The sequence below is a fragment of the Artibeus jamaicensis genome, unplaced genomic scaffold, assembly GCF_021234435.1.
Source record: "Artibeus jamaicensis isolate MK-2021 breed Jamaican fruit bat unplaced genomic scaffold, CSHL_Jam_final contig_1998, whole genome shotgun sequence".
Lineage (NCBI taxonomy): Eukaryota > Metazoa > Chordata > Mammalia > Chiroptera > Phyllostomidae > Artibeus > Artibeus jamaicensis.
In genome coordinates, this window is record NW_026521407.1 from 12,739,788 (window position 1) to 12,767,648 (window position 27,861).

General features: G+C 35.6%; 1 protein-coding gene and 1 non-coding gene across 4 annotated transcripts in view; both read right to left on the minus strand.

Annotated features, from left to right (window-relative positions):
- Positions 1–27,861, minus strand: part of VMP1 (vacuole membrane protein 1) — a 112,534-nt gene that overhangs the window by 28,774 nt on the left and 55,899 nt on the right. For all 3 annotated transcript variants that reach the window (XM_053655110.1, XM_037163576.2, XM_053655115.1), the window contains one exon: positions 2,532–2,612. In XM_053655110.1, coding sequence (XP_053511085.1) covers positions 2,532–2,612 — 81 coding nt within the window. The remainder of the gene's footprint in view (positions 1–2,531; positions 2,613–27,861) is intronic.
- LOC119062730 (small nucleolar RNA U13) lies at positions 963–1,066 on the minus strand. Its single transcript, XR_005085032.1, has one exon. It is a non-coding gene; the product is annotated as a small nucleolar RNA U13 (small nucleolar RNA).

Here is a 27,861-nt window from a genome sequence, read left to right on the forward strand (position 1 = left end):
GTAGCTATTTTCTGTTTTTAAAGATTTTATTTATTCATTTTTAGAGAGTGGGGAAGAGAAGGAGAAAGAGAGGGAAAAAAATATCAATGTGTGGTTGCCTCTTGCACGCCCCATACTGGGAGCCTGGCCTGCAACCCAGGCGTGTGTCCTGACTGGGAATTGAACTGGCAACCCTTTGGTTCACAGCCTACGTCCAATCCACTGAGCTACACCAGTCAGGGCTTGGTAGCTATTTTCTAAGGTAAGGTATAAATGAGAAAAAGTCTTAAGATTATTTCAGAAGTTACTAGGGTTCAAAAATCTTTAGCCTGAAATAGAATATTATCTATACAATACAAACATTCTTGTAAGTTCATAAATACATTTATGGGTGGATGTGTTTTCACTTCTCAACATAAAAAAATTCATTATTTGTATTTTATTTTATGAGCGCCCAAGGCTGTGGGGCTGTATGGTACATTTTAGAAAGTAAATAAAGTGTGGAAATACAAGAGCACTGATTCAGATGTTTTGAATATTCAGTCCCAGACAAAGAGTGACTCACAACAAATACCTTTTCCAAACATTTCCATATTTCAAGACTGTTCAAAGACAACGTCATATAAAAATGCAAAGAAACCACAAGCTGTTTTTTAGTGCTTCATCCATTTCCCCCATCGAAGTACTCTGTCCTTGTGGCTGATGACCAAGCCATTTATCAGTCAATTAATTTATATAATTTCATTTTTGAACTTTCAAAGAAAAGCTTAGTTATTTAAAAATTATTTGTCACATACATCTTTTTAAAAACAGGGCCATACTAAAGTAGAACTCGAGTATTCTTTTATTAGTAACACTTGGATTCAATAACTCAATTTTGTTTTTCCCATCTAAATTCAAAGGCTTTATGCAATTTCATCTGTCTTACAACCATGTAATAACAGTATCATTTCACAGCCTTACAACCGTCATTTCTTACATATTTTCATGTGACCCTTACGACTCTGCAAATTACAATTTTTATCAGGCTCCACCTCACACAAGAGTGTGAACACCCAATCATCACACTTATGAACTACAAAAGGATCCACATATATAATCTTAATCTTCACAGCAGCCTCTGTACTGCATGTCTTATCTCTTCATTTTGAAAATTAAAAACCTGCTCAGAGTAAGCAGACTAAGGTGACATAGCTAGTTAAGAGTCAAAACTGGCTGAAGAACCTAAACCTGACTCCAGAGCCAATTCTTTCCACTATAGCGCACTACAACACACCTACAACTGCTCGAATAGTTAAAATCAAAGTTGTGATAAAGGCACATGTGTATTTTAGAATACCTCTAGGATGTTGATATCAGGTAAGAAGTTTTGACACCCAATGATCTCCTTTTTGGCCATTTGCTTTTTGCTAAGGAGTGGGAAGGGGGTATTCAAAGATATATTAATGTTCTAGTGTGAAATGGAGAAAACAGCTGCATTAGTAGACAATAATTTTGAGAGTTTTACATATAATGGCAGCTTTTATCATATGAACTAGGTACACCTAGTTATTCTGGCCAAATCCACCAGTGAAGTACCCACAATTGTGTACAGGCAACCAAAGAATACTTCGATCAAAATGCTTCATTTTAAATGTAATTGTTTCTATTATATTAGAAAATGACCAGGATAAACACTAACTCATCAAAGAATGTCAATTTCACACATCTGCAATTTCAGACATTAACTAAACTAAAATTTGCTTTCAACTACAGTTTATATTCAACATTATTTTGTATTAGCTTCAGGTGTACACTATAGTGAAAACATTAAGTTTTTACATACAGGGCTTCTTAGTTCACTCTAACCCACAGGTGGAGAACACAAGGCCCACAGGGCAAATCCAGCCCTCCACCTTGTTTTATCCGGGCCAGCACCACGTTTCTACCCAGAGACAGCGCCAAGCTCCTTCCCCTAGTTAAGGAGTGGTTAGTTACATTTACACAGTCCTAAAATTACATTCAGCCCTTTGAAGGCAACTGCAATGCCAATGTGGCCCCAGTGAAAATGAGTTTTGACACCCCTGCAAGATGCCCTTAACTTTGACACTGATGTTCCAATTACCTAACTAAGGTGTTAATGTCACTTAAGATGGGTATTATGCAAATTCTTCTTTGTAACCAATGCTTGAAACTTTGGAAGAAGAAGACTACTTATCTATAACTCTGGAAAGAATGAAGTCATTGTTATCTGATTAAATGTACTTCATTATAAATTCTTCACGCGAAGGATGGATTTTTTCTCTTTTGTTGTTATTGTGAATCAAGCCATTTAAAGCCTCAAGTCAACATGGCATGATGAAATACTTAAAAGTTTAATAAATGAAATATGAACTTGTCCAACAGGAAACAGCTCATTCGATGAGTAAGATGAATGAATAATAAAATAATATATCCATTAAAATTGATAGCACTGTTGTTCATTCAGGCATATACCTTTAAAAACTAAAATTATATCAAAATATAAATCTACCATTCATTGGAATTTCTCACTTTTAATACAATTTACTTACTGAAGCACAGGCCAAAATTCCAAAGAATCCAACCTTCTGTACTAGGTTCTGAACTGCCAGTTTAGCCCGGGAGGCAAAGTCCTATATAAAAGAAGGATATCAAAACATTAATGAAAGGTATAAGGAAGAAGAAAATAAATATAAGTATATATTTATTTATATAGATTCTATTGTTTATAGAATTTATAATAGTCTATATTATAGAAAATTTTATAATATTCTATATTATAGAAAATTTGTAATATTCTATAAATTTTCTAGAAAATATAAATTCTACTGTTTATAGAATTTATAATATTAAACATCTCACAACCTAAAAGTACTGATTTGTTTAATGAATAAGATGAATTATTTTAAAAAATTACAGGTTGCTCTGGAAAACATGCAAATAAAATCCTGACAGAACATTAATTATATTCTTAATGATAAACCTGTACCAGATTTCAAAAATAAGCCCAGACACTGTTAGGGTACTTCATTTTGGGGGATCTCCTCCAGATTATCTAGGGATGAACAAAATGCTACAAGCTAACCATGAACCAACTCATTCTTTTGGAAATACTGGCCTACCACATCTTCCCTTCTACAACTCACCAGACATACTCCCTGATTAATATCAGGGGGGTAAGAAATCATAGGATTTCTCAAGACAGCTGATGAGGACACCTGTGCTGATCACTAGTCAGAAGATGGAAAAAAGTTATGTGGTAATAGCTAAGCATTCATTATACTCAAAAGCAAAATAACACCCTATATTCGCACAGCTTGTGCTAGTTTTTAGAAAGTGTTTTCATAAATATTTTACTCAAGGCTTTAAATAATCCTAGGGTATAGCTAGAGCAGATTCTTCAGACTCTGAAATTAGTGCTCTTTTTATTTCTCTGTTGCCACTTCTGATGCTGAAAAATGCATTTGACTGGCTAGCTTATTTCCACAATTTTCTTCTTTCAGCATGTTGATGCTATAATTATATGTATATGTATCTATTTTTCCTAAAAATACCAATCTGAAATTTGACAATTCTTTTATTTTGAAATGGCATATACTTCAATCAAAATGAAAAAATACTAGCTACTGTGTAAATGTCTTTTAAAAAAGTGTTCACATCATAGAATCTCTTTCTTTCTCTTTAGTTCAGTACTCTAACAGGCAACAATCCTACAGAAAGGTTAGGATGTTAAAAAAAAAAAAAAAGAGGTTCCTTCATAGAATAAGAACAGGATTGAAAGCACTTCTCTAAGCAACAATGGAAGTTGTGTATTCCTACCTAAAACAAACAAACAAAGCCTTTAACAAATAATATGCAGAATAACTCTGTAAGTTACCACATTACAAGTATTAAACATTTTAAAATACCTTCTGCCTACTTAACTTGTTGAAGGTGGTGAAAAAGTCAAAGGAATTAAACCAATAAGGTTTTTTATACGTATTTTAAAAGCTATAAATAGTCAATGTAAACACTTTGAAGTTTAAGTATATAGGCTCTCAGAGTTAATTATTAACTAAATTCTACAATGTAATTTTACAATTCATTTCCAAAGAGAGATTTTTTCTTTGGGGAATTAGCCTCATTTTTTTCAGTAAGTCATTGTGTCAGATTTAATACCGTTAAAACATCTGAACTACTACTGTAGTAAAGGCCACTTTTCATTTCATTCAGATTTCTAGCTGACAATTTAATGTTTCTTCTTAAGTTAACAACTATGCATTAAGGGTGAAATGTTGACTTTAAAACTGTTTAAGAATATATAATAAAATTCAGTTTTCCAAAATAACATAAAAACAAATTACACTCCTATTTATTTTGAATAATTTACACAATCCAAATTACTAAATTTGTACTTAATTTGAAGCACTAAATAAAAATTGGTAAGCCATAATGAAAAGATGCTTTGAGATTTTAAAATGTCAAACAATATATTTAGATTATGAACTAGTTTTAAAATTTTCATTAATATAGCCTAAGATTTAAAGATATAAATTCAGGAAAATGTCTTCTTTTTTTAAAAAAATATTGTTCAGGTAGAGTTGTTTCCACTACCCCCTCCCCACCTCCCACCCTCGAAAAATGCCCTTTTATAGTTTTAGTATCCTCAGAGCAAATCCACTCTAATAAGAAACAACACAGTACTCAACTGTTAAAAAATTAAAAATAAGAAAAAAACTATACAAATTTTATTTTAAAAACAACATTCTTTTTATAAATGTATTTTCTAAGTCAGACATATGTGGAAGCATTTTCTATCACAGGATTTATGTACTCCTCAATATATAAAATTGTAGAATATTAGATTGTTACAAAAAGTAGTATAAACAAAATCAAAAGTATTTAGAAGGTTTGGTGTTCTTTTTTGTAATATTTCAATTACAGTTGACATACAATATTATGGGTGTTCTGTTCCTTTTTATCTTAATTTCATTTCAAGGCTTTAGAATCTTGTATTTATTTAAACCAGGTGACTATGTTAGTGACATTTTAAACTGATGGTATTTTTCTACTAGAGATAGACATGTGTACAAACTTAAATTGGAAAATAGTATAATTATGCCAATGAGTTTATACAAAAAATTTAAATTAAACATTATGCAGATCACCTAATATTCAAAATAATAAAAATGTTTAAGCCTATGAAGGTTCAAGGAATCATGTTCTTAAAAACACCCTGAAAGTAAGGAGACATTTTATGCCTTTGGGGCAGAATCTCTTTACTCAATAGAAATCAAACAAGAACAAAGAAAAATAGACTCCTTGTTCTTTCCAGTGCCTGGGTGCTCATCATTAATTATTCTTAACAGGTGTTCAAGAATTTTTTTTGAGGAAAAAGAGTTACTCTCTCCAAGTAAGTAAAAAAATCTTTCTTAACCTTATTTTTTAAATTATGTTTTAGCCGACATACATTACAAGGAAAACAAGTTAAGTGCCTTTTAATGGGGAGTTTTTACTTTTTAAGAAGTCTGAAATTATGTACTGAAAATGGATTTCATAAATCTTATTATGTGTTTAACATGCACGCACACAGTGACCATGCTACTTTCAGTTCCTGTAATTCATTTTCCAGGTCTTTCACAATATTCTTAGAATTGAAAGTACATTTATACATTAAACCACCCATGAACATTTATTTAAATTAAACTAATATAAAGTCTGTACAATTGTTTCATTACAAGTCACCAACAGTAGCAGAATATGCAGCTCGAGGGAGTAATTTCTTGATGTTCTTTCCCTGTCAGTGTAATTAAACTCAGGGAATCACTGTGTTGGTATTTACACCAAACCTAAAATAATTTGCCATGGTAAAAGAACTCATGTTTAGATTTCATACACACAGTTACATTTTGTCTTTATTTTAAACTTATTTCACTTTAAAGTCATATATTCATAACTTACTGTTATGGCTTTAGAAGCTTTATCAATATAATTTTATTGAAACATTCTTCTTTTATTGTCTAAAATATTTTTCATGTTGTGGTACTTCCTTGCTTCTTGCCCTATAGTTTTAAAACTTCTTTGTTTTACTTTTTTGGTAAACAACATGGTACTTTTTCACTATTTGAATAATTTGACAGCTCTTTCTTATGTTGATTTTAAAGTAACATTCTGGGCATTTAAATATTTATATTTCCACCTGCTCTGAAACAGAGAGAACTATACTATGGCTATACTATTTGACCCAAATAGTATAATAAACCCAAATAAACACCCCCCCAAACCAGCAAAAACTTCTATTTTAGTAAAGTTTAAAAAACCGTTTCAAAGTTTGCTATTGTTTTTAGGCTATCAAATAAAATAAATAAGCCAAGAAAAAGCATGCACCAATCATAAACAACAATATTTTAAAGAGAAAGTTTAACACATTAGTATGTTAGATATTCAATATTCAAATAAAATATAAAAAAATAATATTTCATTTTAAATGTTTTGGTGTAATTGTGGGAACAAACTAGTAAGTTGAATCTGATTACTTCCTCAGTTGTTACTCGTCATTTAAAAAAAATCTGTACAACTAAAACCAAATTCCTTTTAATAGTTTCATTTCTGTGGATTCACATTTCACAACGTTTACCTATTTCACAATTTAAGTGCCTGAAAGTTTCATTGTCTAGCTCTACCTAAATAAACAGCATGCATTTACAATTAGTTGTCACATATCACTTTCCACTTTTTAAAAATAAACAAAATACAAGTAAACGAAATGATCTTTCTTTCTTCCACTAATGTAATCATGTGTATAACCAATCATGTTTATGAAACTAAGCATGAGAGACACTGGGAGTATTTCCCAGAGACTGCAAGAAGGCAGATGAAGGAAACCTAAGTCTTTATCCCTGAGATTTCAAGGAATAATAGTAGTAGTAATAATAATAATAATAATAATAATAATAAACCACACAAAGCCTTAAAGTATGAGTATTCTACACTACTTTTGCTTCACATTTCTTTTTCCTAAGAAATACCATATATTTATGATTAAGGGAGAAGAAAAACTGTATTGCTAATTATAAATGGCTTGTAAGATATCAATCTTTGAATCTAAAGATGTCAACCTGGATCTAAATATATGAAATAACATTTATCTTCAAATGGCCACAATAATCTGTTTCATTTTCATAATGACCACATGAAATTGCAAGATCTCTTTAAAGGTGACAGAAAATCCCTGTCCATGTTAAATGAATGCATTGTCACTGGAGACAAATACGGTGTTGGTTACTAGTTCATGTTAGTGGGAGTTGACCCATTATTATCAACATAGTGGTAACTGCTCAGCAATTACATAAATTACCTGTTTTCTTAACCCATTTTATGTGATAACTGCTGAAATGCTCTTCTTGGGGTTGGTATTAATAGTTACTTCATAGCCAATATTAAAAACCACAGAGCAACTGTTGCAATAATAATTCCTTGTGTAAAGGGAAATTTATGTTAAAATATATTGTATTTGTGAAGTTCTTCCACCATCTAAAATAATTTGTTAGTGTGTCTTAGTCAATTATGTTATGTCAAGCAAGTAAAACTCTATTAACCAGAAATGGAGGTAAACAGTAAGAATGACTTAATGTAATAAGCCGTTTCAGCATTGTGAACAATCGCTCTGAAATATTAACTTGTTATTAAGATCCCAATAATCATGTAGTAATTTTCTATGATGAAATCATATTCCACATAGTAAATAACACAATTACAGGGTACAATTACTTCTCATCTTCATGTAAAGTGCAATGAAACATAACTCATAAACTTATTTCTCGTCTTAGACTAAAATATGTCTTAATTACAATTTTCCACCAGTTATCAGGGCTGTTGATGAGTTATTTTCATATAAAAATATAGTCCTGGCTGGTGTGGCTCAGTGGATTGTCAGCCTGTGAACTAAAGGGTCACTGGTTCCATTCCCAGTCTAGGGCACATGCCTGGGTTGCGGGCCAGGTCCCCAGTAGGGGATGCGTGAGAGCCAACCATGCACTGATATTTCTATCCCTCTTTTTCTCCCACCCTTCCCCTCTGTCTAAAAATAAATAAAATCTTTAAAAAAAAGAGAACATTAATTCATTCAATTCAAAGTGAACAAAACACTTTTACTGTTGACTTCCTCAACGATATCATTTACTTAACTACTATGTTTTAATATTGTGTATCTGAATGCTCTCCTTTAAATTAAGTATGTTTTCAAAAGAGTTATATACCACCAATTCTGTTTTTGAATTATAATGGAAGAAAACACAGATGAGATGAAGATTATTAGGAAACAACTCGAGGCTAACAGTAAGAAAGAGTAGGGATATTAACTTGATAGGATAAAAGTGCTTGTTAAATTTTTTAATTTAGTACCAATAGGATGCTGGATTATAAAATGCACAAACATTTACCAGAATGTAGTAATCAGGACAGGGTTGTGCAACTTTGAAAATGAAATGTGTGGGTTTTTAAAATAATATCACTTTCTTAAAAAAAAAAAAGATTTATTATTTTTAGAGAGAGGGAAAGGAAGGGAAAAAGACAGGAAGAGAAACACTGATCAGTTGCTTCTTGCACACTCCCACCTGGGGACCTGGCCTGCAACCCAGACATGTGCCCTGACTGGAAATCAAACTGGTGACCTTCTGGTTTGCAGGCTGATACTCAATCCACTAAGCCACACCAGGCAGGGCAAAAATAAAATGTTTTAATATCCAATTTATGGCTTTTACATTATTAAACCAGAGATGATCACTAGAGTTTAAATAAATGAAAAATTAGGGCCAATTCTATAATAGTTTAAGTAGAATACACCACATAAACACATTTCCAGAAAGCAAAGCAAAGGAATTTTATTCTGAAAATAACTTGGAGATTCAAAAGTTTTAAGAAGAGATTACAGAGTTCTGAATCAAGATGATGGCATAGAAGGATTAAGAACTCACTTCTTCCCACAAACGGAATCCACAGCTGCATACTGAACAATTACCTCTGAAAGAAACCTGGAAACTAGCTGAGTGATTCCTAGTTTGATGTCCTGGCTTTTGGTGGCTGCCACCCAGGGGACACATCCTCAATAATCTGGTTCTGGTGGCCAGTGGGGCTTGTGTTCATGGGGCGAAGAAGGATGGCAGAAAACAGAGAAACAGGTCTTAGCTGGCTTTCCCCCCAGAGCTCAGTGCAGAAGCAAACAGAAATGCCCATATTCCTTCCAGTCTTCCTCTGAAACAAGTATATTTGTATTTTTAAAAATCTGCTGCCTGAGGGTCCATTTTCCAGTCGGACTACCTAGGTGCCCAGTAAGCTATTGCCCTTTGAGACACTGACAGGTCTCGCAGACCCTCAACTATTGGGAGACGCTAAGAACAAAAACAAGGCTACAGACAATCACAAAGGATTGAGAGACAACCAGGAGGTAGGGTAGGGTTGAAGGATAAGGTTTGTCTCCCACATAAGGCCACACCTTTAGGGTGGGGGAGGTGGCTGTTTCATTTTATGTAAGGAAACCAACACAGAGAGAGTGAGTCACAGAAATTGAAGAAACAAAGGAATATGTTCTAAAGGGAATTTAAAAAAACACAAGATAAAGCCTCAGAAAAAAGAGGCTTTATATGAAATAACATTTGTCTTCAAATGGCCCCAGTAATCTGTTTCATAAGTGACCACATGATGACTTCCGCCAAGATGGAGGCATAGGTGGATGTGCCGTGCCTTCTCACACAACCAAGTTTAGAGACAACTAAATATAAGCAACAGAAAACACAGCCAGAACACGGAAAATTGAACTTTTCGGAAGTCCGTTAACAAGAAATTCTTCAGCCTGACCGGTAAGGGGCGAAACCAGCGGCTGGTGAGGGGTTGCACAGGAGGACTCGGTCAGACGGACTCAGGCTCGCGGAACCCAGACGCGCGGAATCCAGGCGCAGGGTTGGACCTAGTGAGCGACCCAGCGAGCCACCAGGCGAGCGACCTCGGAGGAGACAGCGGGGAAGCGGTGCTGCGTGTTGACTGTGGTCGCCCATTTGTGCGCGAGCAGACAGGCGAGGGAGTGGACGGTTGGACCGGGGGCCGGCGGGTCCCCGCGGCAAGCGGCAGTAGAGGGCGCCGCATTTCCCCGCTCTGACCACGCCCCCACATACAGCAGCACAACCCAGCGACCTGGGAGTCTAAGGCACCGCTTCTCACACTTAAAGGGCCAGAACAGACCAAAAATGTCGCAAAATCTCAAAGCCCCACAGCCCATAGATCTAAGCAATGAAGAAATAGCAAAACTCTCAGACGCACAGTTTAAAACACTGGTCATCAGGATCCTCACAGAACTGGTTGATTATAGCCACAAATTAGACAAATATATGAAGGCGAAACTAATTGAAATGAATGGAATTGCACAGGGCACCAATAGCAATGAAAAGGAAACTGGGACTCAAATCAATGGAGTGGACCAGAAGAAAGCAAATAATGGCCAAACAGAAAAGAGTCAGGAAGCAAGAATTCAAAGAAATGAGGAGAGTCTTAGGAACCTCCAGGACATCTTTAAACGCTCCAACATCCGAATTATAGGGGTACCGGAAGGGGGAAAGGCACAGCCACCAGTGGAAAACTTATTTGAACAAATAATAAAGGAGAATTTCCCCAAGCTGGCAAAAGAAATAGACTTTGAGGAAATCCAGGAAGCTCAGAGAGTCCCAAAGAAGGTGGACCCAAGAAGGAACACACCAAGGCACATCATAATTACATTAGCCAAAATTAAAATGAAGGAGAGAATCCTAGAAGCAGCAAGAGCTAAGGGGACAGTCACCTACAAAAGGAGTCCCCATCAGACTGTCAGCAGATTTCTCAAAAGAGACCTTACAGGCAAGAAGGGGCTGGAAAGAGGTATTCCAAGTCATGAAATCCAAAGACCTACAACCAAGATTGCTATATCCAGCAAAACTTTCATTGAGAATTGAAGGACAGATAAGGTGCTTCTCAGATAAGATCATATTCAAGGAGTTCATCATCACCAAGCCCTTATTATATGAAATGTTAAAGGGACTTATCGAAGAAAAAGAAGTTAAAGAAACATGAACAGTGAAAGGACAGCAAACTCACAGTTATTAACAACCACACCTAAAACGAAAGCAAACTAAAAGGACAGCTAGATCAGGAGTGGAAACATAGAAATGAAGATCTCAAGGAGGGTTAGCAACAGGGGAGTGGGAGGAGGAGATGGGGGGAGAAGGTACAGAAAATAAGTAGCATAGACAGTAGATAGAAAATAGATGGGGGGGCAAGAATAGTATGGGAAATATAGAATCTAAAGGACTTGAGACACATGGTCATAAACTAAAGGGAGGGTAATGGTGGGGATGGGGGGGTAGGGTGGAGGGGAATGAAGGGGGGAATAGAACAACTGTAACAGCATAATCAATAAAAAACTTAAAAAAAAAAAGTGACCACATGAAATTTCGTAAGTGACCACATGAAATTTCAAGATATCTTTAAAGGTGACAGAAATACCTGTCCAAAGATTAGTGATTTACTTTAGAGTTCAATATAATGGTCATAAATGTGTTCACTGAGGTCAAGAGAACAGAGCATGAGCAATGTAAGAATTTCAACAGAGACAGAAAATGTACGGAAGCCCCAGACAGGAGTCACAGAGGGGAAGACTACAATAACAGACCTGGAAAACTCAGCACAGTGTTCAGCAGTAGATGAGATAAAGCAGAATAAAAAAATCAGCAAACACGAAGACAGGTTAGTAAAAATCCTCCCATCAGAGGACCAAAAAGAAAAAAGAATGAAAATGAGTGAAGACAAACTTTAGAGACTTATGGGAGGACAACAAGGGAACACATATTAACATTATAGGAATACCAGGAAAAAAGAGAGTGGGAAGAAAAGTTATTTGCAGAAATAATGGCTGAGAAGAGACATCTAAATTTGGGAATCCCAGAATTTCAAAAATGATGAATCTAGAGAGACCCACAGCTGGCCACATTACAATTAAATTGTTAAAAGTTAAAGACAAGAGAGAATCTTAAAGGCAGCTAGAGAAAAACAACATGTTATGATGCTAAGTACAAGGGACCACGCATAAGATGATGGGTGAATTTTTCAACAGAAATACTGAAGGCCAGGAGAGAGGGGCAGACATATATACAAAGTACTGAAAGAAAATAACTGCCAACCAAATATACTCTAGCAAAGTTGTGCTTCTGAATCAAAGGAGGAACAGGTTTCCAGAGGAGTAAAATCTGAAGGAGTTTAGTCCCATTAGATCAGCCTTAAGAAAAATGTTTAAGCTGAAACAAAAGGGCACTAACTAGTAACAGGAAAACGTAAGAGTATAAACCTCATTGCTAAAGATAAATATACAGTTAAATTCTGAATAAGCTAATGTTGGGAAGGTGGTGGGCTAATCATTTATAAAGCTAGTATGAAGTGTAAAAGACAAAAGACTTAAAAATAATTGTAACTACAATGATTTGTTAATGGGTACACAAGATAAAAAGATAAAAACTGACATCAAAATCATAAAAATGTAGAGCTTTAGAATATATTTGAACGTAAGTTCCTATAAATTTAAAAGAAACTGTTATAAAGATAAGATATATGGAAAAAAACCCCAAAGAAATAGTGGCAAGGAAATGGCGGCGGTGGGGGAAGCAAAATGGGCAGAGGTGGCCAAAAGGCACAGACTTCCAGTTAAAGACAAACGAGAGTCGGGGGTGTCACATACAATATATTGATAACAGTTACCAACACTGTATCGTATATTTGAAAATTGCTAAGAGTAGATCTTAGAAGTTTTCATGGTAAAACAAAATTATAACTGTGTGGTGATGGATGTTAATAAAACTTATCATGGTAATCATCTTGCAATATATATGTTTATCAAATCATTATGCTGCATATCTAACTGATAAAATGTTGTATGTTAATTGCATCTCAATTTTAAAAATTAGTCGTTAAAACGCAAGAAACTGATGGAACTGGTTCACAGATGTGGCAAAAACCAAGAGTATAAATAACAAATATGATGAGTATGTGTATACTCCAAAGTGTAACGAGCAGCTGTCTTGTCTTCTTCACATCCCAGCCAATGCATTAACTTTTTAGAGAGTTAAAGATAATGATTGTAAAAGAGTAGTAGGTTCTCTGGAGTTCCCATACGACTATCAGCTGATTTCTCAAAAGAAACCTTACAGGCAACAAGGGGCTGGAAAGAAGTTTTCAAAGTCCTGGAAGGCAAGGACCTAGATCCAAGATTATTCTGATTACCAGAGGGGAAAGGGATGGAGGAGGACAAAATGGGTAAAGTGATTTAGATATATGGTGATGGACGAAACCTAGACCTTCACTGGTGAGCACGCTAGAGTGTATACAGGTATCAAATGACAATGTTGTACGCTTGAAAATTACATAATGTCATTAACCAATGCTACCTCAAAAGAACATAAAATAAAGGCCATCTTCTTCCCTTCAAAAAAGGGAAAAGATTATATACAAAAATACAAAAATCAGATCTTACATCAGTCAAAATCAGTAAGGCATATTTAAAAATAAACATAAGCATAGAAGGTCTTGTATAGTCCCTGAAACATAAGAAACATTTGTTTTAGCAGCTAACTAAATTTAGTTAAGTACAAAAAAGAAGATCCACCTAGAAATCTAGAAAAAAACTTCAGATTTTGTTCCTCTTAATATTCCTGTGTTTATATTACTTAATGCAGTTTTATTAGACTGCATACGTGAAAATTTAGTAGGTTACAAATAGCATGTTAATAAATAAAATAAAAATATGAGCTGAATATATGTGACAGAATACTGTTTCATGAAGCAGTTTTTTGCAGTTACACATCATGGACTATGCATTGTTAAGTATAACCCATGTATTCTGTATTACGGGGCATGATGAACAAGAAGACCCCAATGACACCCACCTAAAGGTCACTGTGCCTGTAGTAGGTTCTATGGCACTTTCTCCACATCAAACCTTTTAAAAATTGTATAATAATGGTTAAGATTTTCCACATAAAAATATACATAAGGAACACATAATCTGTAAACAACACATATTTCAGACAGTTGTGCTCAGAGTATGAGGCTATCAGCTATATCTGTGTCAAAATCAGGAATAAATGGATGTTTGTATGTACTGATATATTTGCTATCCAATTTACTCTGGAGGAGGGCAGTAAAAACATTCTTTTAACTGAGGCACAACAAATATACAGTAGGGTATACCAATCTAAAATCTACATCATGATGGATTTTACAATGAACACACCCATGTAACTACCACCAAGACCCAGATATAGAACATTACCAGAACTCAAGAAAACCCGCTGGTGGCACTCCTAGTAATTATTCCTCCCCCAAAATAAACACTATCATTGACGTGTACTACCACAGATGCAGCTGGCCTATTTTTGAACTTTACATAAATGGAACTAAACGTAGGTCCTCTTTTATGTCTAGCTTCTGTAGCTCCACATTCTGTCCATGTGATTCATCTATGCTTATTGCATGTAGAAATTATGAATTTCTTGCTGTTGCTGTATAGTACTCCATTATATGAATATACCACAATTTATCTACGCTACTGAACGTTCTCATCCTAGTCTTTTGGCACATCTTTCCGTTGGGCATAAATCTGCACATGGACTTGCTATATCATAAGGTATCTGTCTCTTTAATTTTAGTAGATAGTGCAAACGTTTTCCAAAAGCGACTGTAACACAGATTACACTTCATATTGCCTCCATGTTGCCCAGTAATAATAAATTTGAAATGAAAAAAAAATCTAATGGAATTTCCTTTGCTACTGATGGTTTTCATGAGTGTTTGTAGCAATTAGCAGCTTTAATAACTCAAACATATAAAGATTAAGAAAATTCAAACATGCAAACAAGAGGGAAAGCTTCAAGTATTTTAAACGCCAAGTTATAAAAAAAGCACACTTATATGTTTTCTGTTCACAGAATTTTAGAAGACACAATTAGAATCTTTTCCAAATCCCAGAATTCTTATTTAAAAGCTATTAAATCCAACCAAATAAATCTGGTAACTATTACATGTAAGGTAATAAAAATGCAAAGATGAGGTCACAGTGGCCCAATCATTCATTCAACAAATGATTATCAAGTGTTTATGACATGCCAAGTACTACTGAAGGAGCAGGGGACACAAGGAGCAGGGCTGCGGGCCGAGTCCCTGGTGCGGGCATAAGAGAGGCAACCATACACTGACGTTTCTCTTCCTCTTTCCCCTTCCTTCCCGCTCTCAAAAAATAAATGAATAAAATCTTCAAAAAAAAAAAAAATCTCTTCCGTAGTCAAGAAGGAAAGAAGATATAGAAGAAGTAAGGTTTTAGGAGGCTTTCTCAGGTCTGACCACCAGTATGTGTTAACACTTTCAGACAAAAAAAATAGAGAACTAGTTCAGATCAGCACACAGTGCTTTCTTCTTCCTTTTCATAGTTCAGTCAAATTAAAGCTGTAGCTCAGCTGGTTAGAGTGTTGACCCAATATGTCAAGGTTGCGGGTTTGATTCCCAGTCAGGGCACATACAGAACCAAGTGATGAAGGCATAAATAAATGGAACAACAAATTGATCTCTCTCTCTCTCTCTCTCTAAAAATCAATAAAAAATGAAATTAAAGTCCAAGTACTAGCATTAAAGTTGGCTAGTATTTGCTGCTTCCTTTTCCTCTGTGTCTCTTCTCCCTTTTGAAAAGAAACCTCGTGGTAATTCCTGGGCAGGCAGGCATCTACTCCCAGCTCTGTCTAGCCTCTGCTTGAAGAGAAGAATGGACTCAGTAGCCCACGAAGAACAACAGTGCTCTAGACACTCAGGGAAAATGTCTAAGCATGCAAGATTTATTTGAAATGACACATACAAGTAATGAAATTTTCTTTTCTTCTCCCTGTTTTTCCTTTCTGAAGCCAATTATCTCATGTGATCTCCTCATGTCTCACCAGAAAGGGTATTTAGCAAATCCCAATAGATGCTGGGCGGGGGGGGGGGGGGGAGAAATCACCTCATTTTTAGCACACTGATTTTATTCTGATTACAAGTAAGTCATGAATAACATTTATTTTCAGATGCACACTGGAATCTGAAAAAACAAAAAGCACATGACAATTTGCTATGTTGGTAAAACAATACTACTACTCTGTGATTGAATAAAAAAAGGTAAAAATGGTTTAGATGAACTATGTCCAAAGCTACAAAATCTAAGTCAGTATGGAATTTATAAAACTGTCAGGGACAGGAAACTTAAGAGACTGAAAACAAAAGGTAAAGATAAGTGGGATCTTCTCTATTATGAGAAATGTAAATACTGGGCTTCTTTCCCAGGAGAGAACCAATTCTACTTAATAAATTTATAAATAGCCCTAGAAAAAAAAGCAGAGAGTTTAAGTTCTAAATCTACAGTTGAAATTATGTGCCAAATTTATGCCGATAAATTGAAAAGTCATGTAAACTTAAGTGTGTAAGAAAAAAATGGCAGGTAAATTTCAATGTGGACAAGAGTAAGATAACATATTTAGGGAAATTTTATTTAAATATAAAATGGTGACTTATAAAAGTTTTAAGACACAAAGAAAAGGGAAATGTAAGTAGTTTCCCAAGTAAGCAGCTACTGAAGTAAACAATTTATTAAGAAACACTAACGAAATGCACTGCCCAACAGGAATGCAGCTGTGGAAGGATGAGAAACATGAGCACAGTAATGCCGCTGCCCAGGGAAAATCACGTGCGGTTTTGATACTCAATGGTAGGAAAGATATAAAAGAATTAGGTAAAGGTCTCTGAAAAAAACATTAAAGCCCTGGCTGGTGTAGCTCAGTGGATTGAGCATGGGTCTGTGAACCAAAGGGTCACTGGTTTGATTCCCAGTCAGGACACAGGCCTGGGTTGCAGGCCAGGTCCCCGGTAGGCGGCGTGTGAGAAACACATTGTTTCAAGCCCTCTCTTTCTCCTTCCCTTCCCCCGTCTCTAAAAATAAATAAATAAAATCTTTAAAAAATATATTAAAGTACTCAAAGTGTTTGGAGGCTGTTAGAAAAAAAACTAAATGGTTACCTCTTCTAGAAAGGCTGAAAAGACAGCCAACTGAAATCTATAAAGTTATAAAAAGAGGAACGAGGAAGTGCTAAAAAATCTTACAATACTAGAATGAGGCAAATTTAAACAAATGGAAGCACTGCTTTAAATAAAAGGCTATGATTTTCTGAAGTCATTACCTCAAGTAGTAGTAAAAATACCAATTTTTACAAGTCCTGATAAATTAATTGATGCAGATTCGTATCAGGGAAAGTGGCAAGAAGTCCAGAGTACATGCCTACTTCGTGGGGAGCACTGGCTTAGCCACCAGGCCCACTTCCTGACACATCTGCACGGTCCTTCAGTTTAACAGCATGACAGCTCATGCATTTACGCTGTAAGGACCAAGATAGGAAAATGGGAGGAACACTTGACCAAGAGAAATTTCTTTAAACATTCAACAAGACAGAACTACAGATCTATTATGACAAACCACACACTGTGACTAATTAGAAACAAAAACACCTTTTGTGATATGAAATGAGCATAATGGTAATCCTGCCATCCATTTCTTGCATTAAACTCTGATCTTGGGTGAGGGCCCCTGGGAGCACTCAGCAGTTATAACACAATGCGGGTTTGTTTTTAATGTGTTAACTGATTTGCAAACTCATGCGCAAAATCACAGCATACACAGCCTGTTGGTCCAAATTTCAATGAAAGGGGCCTTTCTAAAGGCATTTTACAAAAGGTTTGAAACATAAACCTGAAAAAAATCTTTAAATTAGTTTAACAAAGGTAACCTAATCCTTACTGCCTGCTTACTGTTTTCCATATCTGTAAGCAGGTGTGCAAACGAAAAAAAAAAAAAAAGAGCAGACATAAACCAAAACTATGCTCTACTCCACTGCCAAGGCAAACTAACAAGAGAAACAAACGTTATTTACTGTGGTTTGTTAAAGAACAGGCTATACTGCCCTCTTCTTTTTTTCCTTTAAAAATCATTTAATTTCAATTAGAACTGCTTCTTCATCAAAATATTTTTTCTATTTTAATTTGATCATTGACAGTGAGCCCTGCTAGAATATAAACAATTTTAAGCTTCCATTACTCTGTCCTCTTTCCTGTGAGGAATAACTAGCTCAATTTTTCTACTATGTTCTTTCCTCTAAATTTATTTTCTTACAAAAAATTAAGCAGAGTAAAAATGATTTTGAGGAGGTTGGATTTAAAAGTATTCATTAAATCTATTTTTTAAATAAAAGTCTGCTGAGATGACATGGTTAATTAGACAAATGCACATGGAAAAACAAATGGATTCAGTAATGCAGAACGAGTAGACAATTTCCTAGACACCATTTATTCAGTAGCTTGCATCAGGTTATAACTCTCTTGTTCACTTAGTTAACAAACCATTATAAGAATGAGTTAAAGAAATAGAGAAGAGTCAGAAAACAAAGAAGATGAAAAGTCTGAAAGTAGGGTGATGAGAAGAGTTTAAAGTTGCCTGAAAAAGGAAAGAAAATGAGGCATTAAGAATTCCACCATAAATCATGCTAAGTATGTTTAGAGATTACAACTGTGTGTTATGTACAAGTGAGCTGGCTCAGACTCCTGGTGACCCTATGAGTAAGTGATGTCCACGATGTCCTGAACTCAACAGCCCTGGCTTCTTTCACGGACTACAGCTACAGGACTGCTTCAAGTGCTACCTTTTCTTGTGGAACCAAATGCAAGTAGGTGACCTTTATGTACCAAAGCTAACTTTGCTATTTATTCAATATCCTGCAACAAAATCCTTGAAAAGAGATCAATTAAAATTGCTTAATCTTGATGGTACTTTATGGTAAAATTGTGAGCCAGCTCTGAAAGAAGAAAAAGCCTGCCTTTTCAAAAACTAAATGTTGTTGGGTGTGGTTGGTTGACTCTGAAAAAAGAAACTAAACAAGCCTTGGTAGCTCTTACATGGCCTTTAAATGATAAAGAAATGCGTTTAACATGTGTCTCTGATGTTCATAATGGCAAAGGTTATCAGTTTAACCCTTTGCAAACAAGCAAAAGATCTATGAGAGCAGGAAGCTTTTCTCTGGAACTCCTGACGCAACATAAACCATAGCAGTTAAGGCCAAGCTTAATGCAAACCCTCTAGAGTCCACGTTGACAAATTCTTTAACAAGCCCTGTGGTTACAGGGAAGCTGGTTTCACTCTGACTCACTCCTACTCAAATAGTTTACTGGAAATGAAGGGGAGGGGGAATTTTCAGAGAAGTCATGTGATGGCCAGACAAACCACAGCCAGTAAAGGTTCAACAGAGTCAAAAACAGGTCCCAGAAACAACGGACACCCAGAGTGTTCAAATGGCACTAAAGTACATGTAAATGAGTCCTTTTGGGTTTCAGATCATCCATACCATGAACTCTTTCATAAATCTCAGTATGTAAAGGAATAGATACTTCACAAGGGGAAAAACCAGCAGGCATTGACATGGTGTGGGCAGCTAAAAACACTTCATAGGAAAATGTGCTTAACAGAGAACAGCATCAAAGAAACGTTAAAGCACTTGAGTGTATAAATAATCATTATTAAATGCTTTCCCATAGTCTCTAAGCTCAAATGATCAAACACATATTCTACCATCAAAAGAACGTCAAAAGAACCTTTAATTATCCCCTTGTACTAGGAGGATGTTCACTGGGTAATGCATGACAAGAAAATGCACTAACCAGAAGAACTAACCAGAAGAATGAGAGCTACCATTAATTACAATGGACAAGCTTCTTTTGGTGTTATGTGTTTTCACTAATAAAATCATGTCCATAACTTGAAATTTCTAAACAGGATAATTCTATTAAGCTAAAAAAATTGTGCAGCCTTAAATATATTTAATACAAACTAGTAAGCTAAAAGGTATTAGTATTTAAACTTAATTTGGGGATTTAACTTTAATAGATCATGTAAGTGGCAAGTTTTAATTAATTTAAATACCATAGCCCTAAACAGAAGGTAAAAAAATGCTTCCTTAACCTATATTAAATCCAGGAACTATAAAATAGCCTTTGAGGAAACATTTTACCTAACAGACTCATGAATTATAATCAAGAGAAAAACAAGTTGGTCAATACAAATATGGAGGGGAAAAATTGCATTCTTTCACAAGATGAAGTTTTAAGAAATTTCAGTTTTTTATTTCTGACTTAATTCTCAATTTCCTATATTGATAGGAATAATATTAATCAAAACAGCATGGTACTGGCATAAAAATAAAATATAGAGAAGTGGACGAGAATTCAGAGCCCAGAAATAAATCTACACCTTTATGGTCAATTAATATTTGAACAAGGAAGCAAGAACATATAATGGGGTAAAGACAGTAATTCAATAAATGGTGATGGGAAAATTAGACAGATTCATGCAAAAAAAAAAAAAAAAGAATGTTCACCTTCTCTCAACCATACACAAAAACAGACTCAAAACAGATTAAAGACTTAAATGTTAAACTCAAAACCACAGAAATCCTAGAAGAAAACATAGGCAGTAAAATCTCAGACATCTCATAGCAACATTTTTTCTGATATACAGCATCTCCTGGGGCAAGGAAAACAAACAAAAAAAATAAACAAATGGGACTACAGCAAACTAAAACATTTTTGTACAGCAAAATGAAATCAACAAAATGAAAGAAAACCTGCTGAATGGGAGAACATATCTGTCAGTGACACACCTGATAAGGGATTAAATATCTAAAATTTATAAAGAACTTACAAAAACTCAATACCACCTACCCCAAATAATCCAATTAAAAAACTGACAAAAGACCTAAATATACACTTTCCAAATAGGACATACAATGGTGGGGGAGAAATGGAGACAACTGTACTTGAACAACAATAAAACGCCAGTGTGTGTGTGTGCGTGTGTATGGTGCTCAATAAATGTTTTTTTTAAATGGATGAAACAACAACAACAAAAATAAAGAGGACATAGAGATAACTAAGACTTAGGAAAAGATGTTCAATGTCACCAATCATCACAGAAATGCAAATTAAAAACACAATGAGCTATCACCTCACACCCAACAGAATGGCTCTCATCAATAAATCAAGAAATAAGAGGACGTGGAGAAAAGGAAACACTTGTGCACTGCTGGTGGGAAAGCAGACTGGTGCATTCACTGTGGAAAGCAGTGTGGAGTTACCTTAAAAAATTAAAATTGGAACTGCCTTATGACCCAGAGATTCCACTTCTAGGAATATATTCGAAGAAACCCAAAATACTAATTAGAAAGAATATAAGCACCCTTATGTTCACTGCAGTGTCAGTTACAATTGCCAAGATTTGGAAGTAGCCCGAGTGCTCATCAGTAGATGAGCCGATATAAACACTGTGGAAATGTAAAGTGAAAAAAAAGAAAAGAAAAAGAAAGAAATGTAAAGTGAAATTACATTTACACAATGGAATACTACTTGGCCATGAAAACCAAGGAAATCTTACCTTTTGTAACAGCATGGATGGACCTGGAGAGTATTAGGCTAAGTGAAATAAGCTAGTCATAGAAAGATAATACCATATGATTTCACTCAGAGGTGGAATCTAATGAAAAGAACAACCTAACAGACAAAAGAGAAACAGCCTCACAGACACATGGAAGAGTATGGTGACGACTTGGGAGAAAAGTAGGGTGAGGGAGGTAAAGAGGGTAAAGGAGGACAAATGGTGATGGAAGGAGACGACCTGGGGTGGCGAACACAGTATACTATATCCAGATGATGTCTTACAGAACTGTCCACCTGAAACCTATAATTTTATTAACCACTGTCAGCTCAATAAATTCAACTAAAAAATGAGGAAACTATAAAATAGCCTTTGAGGAAATACTTAACTTCATAGACTCATGAATTATACTCAAGAAAAGACAAGCTAGTCAATATAAATATAGAGGAAAAAACTTGCATTCTTTTAAAAGATGAAGTTTTTAAAACTTCCAATTTCTTACTTGACTTAATTCTCAATTTTCTATATTGATAGGAATAATAAGAAACAGTTTCACATAGTCCACAACCTAACATTTTGTAAAAAAGAATCTAAGTAGCTAGGTCATTTGGACATTTAGGAAAGCACATTTATTCAAACCATATTGTTTCAAGTAAATATGTACAACATTCCTACTCTATTGTGTAAGCCTTGAACACAGAAAACCCACAATCAGCCTCATGATCCCGTTCCCTATTACTTCAATAATAACTGGCTGCCCTAATCTTTTAGGATACATCAAGCAATTAAGTTCCTTTATTTTTCAAACTTTTATTCCTAATGTTTTAAATTTTCATTTTTCTTTGGTTATGCAGCTTAAAGAATAAACTAGTTACCACAAGAATCTTCATTTGTTTCTAAACTATAAAATTTTACAAATGTTGTTTTACTTAATGTGAATTAAAAATCAAGTCATTCAATATGATGTCTTGGATATTATCTTTAACCCTTGCTCTCAGATGACTATTCTGAGATGCAAAATTGTTCAATCTTTCTCACATAAAATCATCTGTGTTCACTGCACTTTTGCATTTTATTTTGCAGTGGAGTAATATTAAGTGAATGTGTTTTATGTAATGCTACATTTTCTTTTACTTGATATTTCTTAGTTTATTCAAAGTATCTACCTCACGAGTAGTACGTAGAAGAGCAGGCAAGCATTGTTGAAAATGCTCACATTTTTGTGGCCTCCCCTTAAGGAGCTTCCAGACTCCTGGGAGAGATAAGAAAAGTCCATAAATACTTTTAAAAGGTAGAAAATGGAAACTACATAAGGAAGATAAAGCGAGAGACGATTTCCAGGAGTTGAGAGGATTTTTGAGCAGCCAAGTTCTATGACCAGAGGTGTTTTTCAAAAAACAATTTAAAAAACTTTTATTTCCTTTGTGTGAGAACAGATTGGAAAAAAAAGACTAGTAAAGAGGAGCTCTATTAGGAAGTCACTGGAAATGTTCAGGGAACTCATGATAAAGGTCTGAAGCAGCAGTGGGAAGGGAAAGGAGAGGGCAGATATGAAGACACTGTGAAGATGGAATCGAAAGGCCTTGAAAAATGACTAGATAAGGGAGGCAAAGAGGGAGTCAGATGACCCAACTTTTACAAATGACGCCACAACTGCTCAATGTCATAGGAAGCTACATTCATTGATGTCTACCTCCCACAGACAGCTACTGAAAATACGATAGAGAGCCAAGAGCAAAAGGAAGTCAGTTTGGTGGAAAAATACCACCTAATCTCAATACTGGCTGGACTCATGAAAATAAATTAGGTGCCACAGGAATCAGAATTCAAGTACATGTGTTAATATTTTCCCCTAATCAAAACACCTATAATATCAAATCCAAATATCAGTCAAAACTGGAATTTAAGCTAATACTTAGCTTTAAAATTGTTACCTAGTAAACACTTCCTAGTAAAAGCCTACACACCCTTTAACCCAGTTGGAGAGCATGAGGCGAAGCAATGAGAGCCAAGTGCTTTTTCCACTCTTCCTGCTGATAAACTTATTCTACCAAAAGGGATAAAAAACACATTTTTTTTAACCAAAGTTTCAGGCCAATTTTAAGATTTAAATGCCCATTCACAATTATTCATTTTGTATAATTTACTATTTAGCTACTGTTGACCCAACCTTTCCGTACAATCCAATTTAATGGGTTTTACAGAATATGTGTATCTATGAGGAAATTCCAACACCAAAATCAGATGAATTTTTGGATTTTTGTAAAAATTTATCACTATAAGAACCTTTAAATCACAATCAGTAAGATATAACTAAAAAGATACCAGTAAATAAATCCCAAATAAATAAAAAACCTAATACCATTTAAAATACTATTAAAAACTATTTAAAGAATGTAATATACAACTTATAACAATAAAATGTTAGTAAATACTAACATTAAAATCACCAGAAAAAAAGGTAATTACCTGAAAATCAGAAAGTTAAATTCTTACATTATATGATAGGTAAAATACTGTAATAGATTAAAGACTTAACAGTAAAAGAATAAAGTCATAGCTTCAGGCCAAGATGGAGGTGTAGGTAGATACACCAAAAGGATAACCAATTCAAAAACAAACAAAAAAACCCAGAACCGCCAGAAATAGAACTGTATGGAAGTCCGACACCAAGGAGTTAAAGAAACATTCCTGCAGACTACTAGGAGGGGTGAAGACAGGAGGGCAGAGCTGCGATGACATGTGATCCGGTGGTGGATGGCGAAGCAGGCAGACCAGGTAGCACACTGGGCAGTCCCACATTCGAATGGGGATAAGCTGGGAGGGACAACTGGGGAGAGAGACAGACAACACAACCCAGGGTTCCAGTGCAGGGAAATAAAAGCCTCACAAAACGTGTGGGGGTTGCAGTGGTGGGAGAGACTCCCAGCCTCACAGAAGAGAGCTCATTGGAGAGACCCACAAGGCCCTAGAACCTACACAAACCCACCCACCTAAGAATCAGCACCAGAAGGGCCCAATTTGCTTGTGGGTAGCAAAGGAAGCGACTGAAAGTGAGACAAGAGCCAAGTAAGCAGCACTGATCCCTCCTGGAACCCTCCCTCACATACAGCACAGCAACATGGGTTGACCTAAGGTTCCTCCCCTTACAATGTAATGGGTGCACCAAGAGGAAGAAATATGGCCCAAATGAAAGAACAGATCAAAACTCCAGAAAAAGAACTAAGAGATGAGGAAACAGCCAGCCTATCAAATATAGAATTCAAAACACTGGTAATCAGGATGCTCACAGAATGATTAAGTATGGTCACAAAAGAAGTAAAGGCTATGTAAAGTGAAATAAAGAAAAATATACAGAGAAACAAGAGTGAAGGAAAAGGAAACCAGAACTTAAACATTTGGAACAGAAGGAAGAAATAAACATTCAACCAGAACAGAATGAAGAAACAGCATTCAAAAAAATGAGGAGAGGGTTAGGAATCTCTGGGACAACTTTAAATGCTCCAATATCCAAATCATAGTGGTGTCAGAAGGAGAAGAGGAAGAACAAGACATTGAAAACTTATCTGAACAAATAATGAAGAACTTCCCTAATCTGGTGAACAAAATAGACATGTGAGTCCAAGAAGTTCAGAGAGTCTCAAAGAAATTGGACCCAAAGGAAGCACACACCAAGGCACATCATGATTATATTACCCAAGATTAAAGAAAAGGATAGAATCTTCTAAGCAGCAAGAGAAAAGGAAACAGTTACCTATAAAGGAGTTCCCATAAAACTATGAGCTGATTTCTCAAAAGATACCTTAAAGACAAAAAGGGGCTGGAAAAAGTATTCAAAGTCATGAAAAGCAAAGACCTACAAACCTAGGTTACTCTATCTAGCAAAGCTTTCATTTAGAATGGAAGAGCAGATAAAGTGCTTCCCAGATAAGGTCAAGTTAAAGGGACTTACCATCACCAAGACATTATTACATGAAATGTTAAAGGGACTTATTTAAAACAAAGAAGAACATCAAAACTATGAACACTAAAATGACAACAAACTCTTAACTATCAATGACTGAACTTAAAAAAAAAAACAAAAACGAAAACGAACTAAGCAAACAACTGGAACAGGAACAGAATCACAGAAATGGAGATCACATGGAGGGTTATCAGTGGGGAGGGGATGGAGGAGAATAGTGGGAAAAGGTACAGGGAATAAGAAGCATAATTGATGGGCACAAAATAGACAGGGGAGGTTAAGAATACTATGGAAATGGAGAAGCCAAAGAACTTATATGTATGACCCATGGACATAAACTAAGGGGTAGGGGTAACTAAAGGGGAATAGTGAAGAATGGAGGGGGATAAAGAGAAAAAAAATGGGACAACTGTAATAGCATAATCAATAAAATATACTTTAAAAAAGAATAAAGTCATAAAAATACCAAAACAAAGTACTACTGAATATTTACTATATAAGTGTAAGGGTTGAGAAAGATAATTTTAGGGGCTACTCTGAAAGAAAAAGTCTAAGATATTCATATAAAAAAATGTAAACTCCTTTATTCAAAAAGTAAAACAAAACACAATAAACGCTATGAAAAAAATATTGGCAGCATATGAAAAAAAGGGATCTCCTTAAAAATGTCAATCCATAAGAAAAATAAAAACTATATTAAATATAAAAAATGGTAAATGAACCAGTATTGAACTTTTTCCTTCTTGTTTATCTGTGTTTTCAACATTTTATACAACATACTTAATCAGAAAGTTGTTACAAAAAGCAAAGATGTAGAAAATATCTGACACTGAAAAACTGTTCACAGAATGATGCCATATTCAAAACAAGTCACAAAACAATAAATAGAATATGACTCACTGATAAATATTTATAGAGAAAGACCGAAGGATGTAGGGATTATTTTTAAGTATATATATATATTTACCAATCATTTACAATGAGCTGTGTGACTTCATAATAACAGCACAGTCATAAAAATCAGTATCAAATGTCTATTATATGTGAAAAAAGAAGTTAACCCTAATATGTATGATGTGATCCTAGTTCTTTTTTAAAAAAGTTACATATGTAGGACTTCTGGCCAAGATGGAGGTGTAGGTGGAAACAATGTACCTCCTCACACAACCAAATTTAAGGACAACAAAGATTTAGAAACAAAAACACAACCAGAACAGAAAATTAAACTGTATCAAAGTCCAACAACAACGAACCATTCATCCAGACCAGTAAGAGGGGCAGAGTTGGCAGCCAGCAGAGAGGGGTCCCAGCAGAAAGAGGCGATGGTTAGCAGACCCGGGTGCGGGGAGGAAGCGAGCAAACCCAGTGAGACATGCAAGGCAGCTGGCTGACCGAGGTCACACATTCTCTCGCAGGCAAAAAAGGGGCAGTGAGACAGACCTCACAACCCAGGGCCCCAGTGATGGGAAATAAAGCCTAAAAGTACTGACTGGAAAAACGTTCAGGGGTTGAGGTGCCAGGAGAGGCTCCCAGCTTCACAGGAGAGTTCACTGGAGAGACCCCCAGGGTCCTAGTACATACACAAACCCACCCACCCGGGAACAAGCACCAGATGGGCCCAAAATCCAAGAGAGAGCAGAACAAGTACCACTGCTCCCTCTCTGATCCTGCCCCCACATACAGCACCACAAACCAGCAACTGGGTTACCCCACCCTGTTGAACACCTAATGCTCTGCCCACTCATACATAACAGGCATGATCAGACCAAAATATTATGTCTCAAACAGAACAGATCAAAGCCCCAGAGCCAAAATTTCTAAGCCACCAACAGATAGCCAACCTATCAGATGCACAGTTCAAAACACTAATGATCAGGATGCTCACAGAACTGGTTGATTTGGTTGCAAATTAGATGAAAAAAATGAAGGCTACCCTAAGTGAAATGAAGGAGAGTTCACGGGGAACCAATAGTGATGAAAAGAAAATTGGACTCAAATCAATGGAGGGGACCAGAAGGAAGAAAGAAATGACCAAACAGGAAAGAATGAAGAAACAAGAATTCAAAAAAATGAGAAGAGGCTCAGGAACCTCTAAGATATCTTTAAATGTTCCAACATCCGAATTATAGGGGTACCGGAAGGGGAAGAGGAAGAGCTACAAGTGGAAAACTTATTCGAACAAATAATAAAGGAGAACTTCCCCAATCTGGCAAAGGAAATAGACTTCCAGGAAGTCCAGGAAGCTCAGAGAGTCCCAAAGAAGGTGGACCCAAGAAGGAACACACCAAGGCACATTATCATTACATTAGCCAAGATTAAAATCAAGGAGAGAATCCTAGAAGCAGCAAGAGATAAGGGGACAGTCACCTACAAAGGAGTT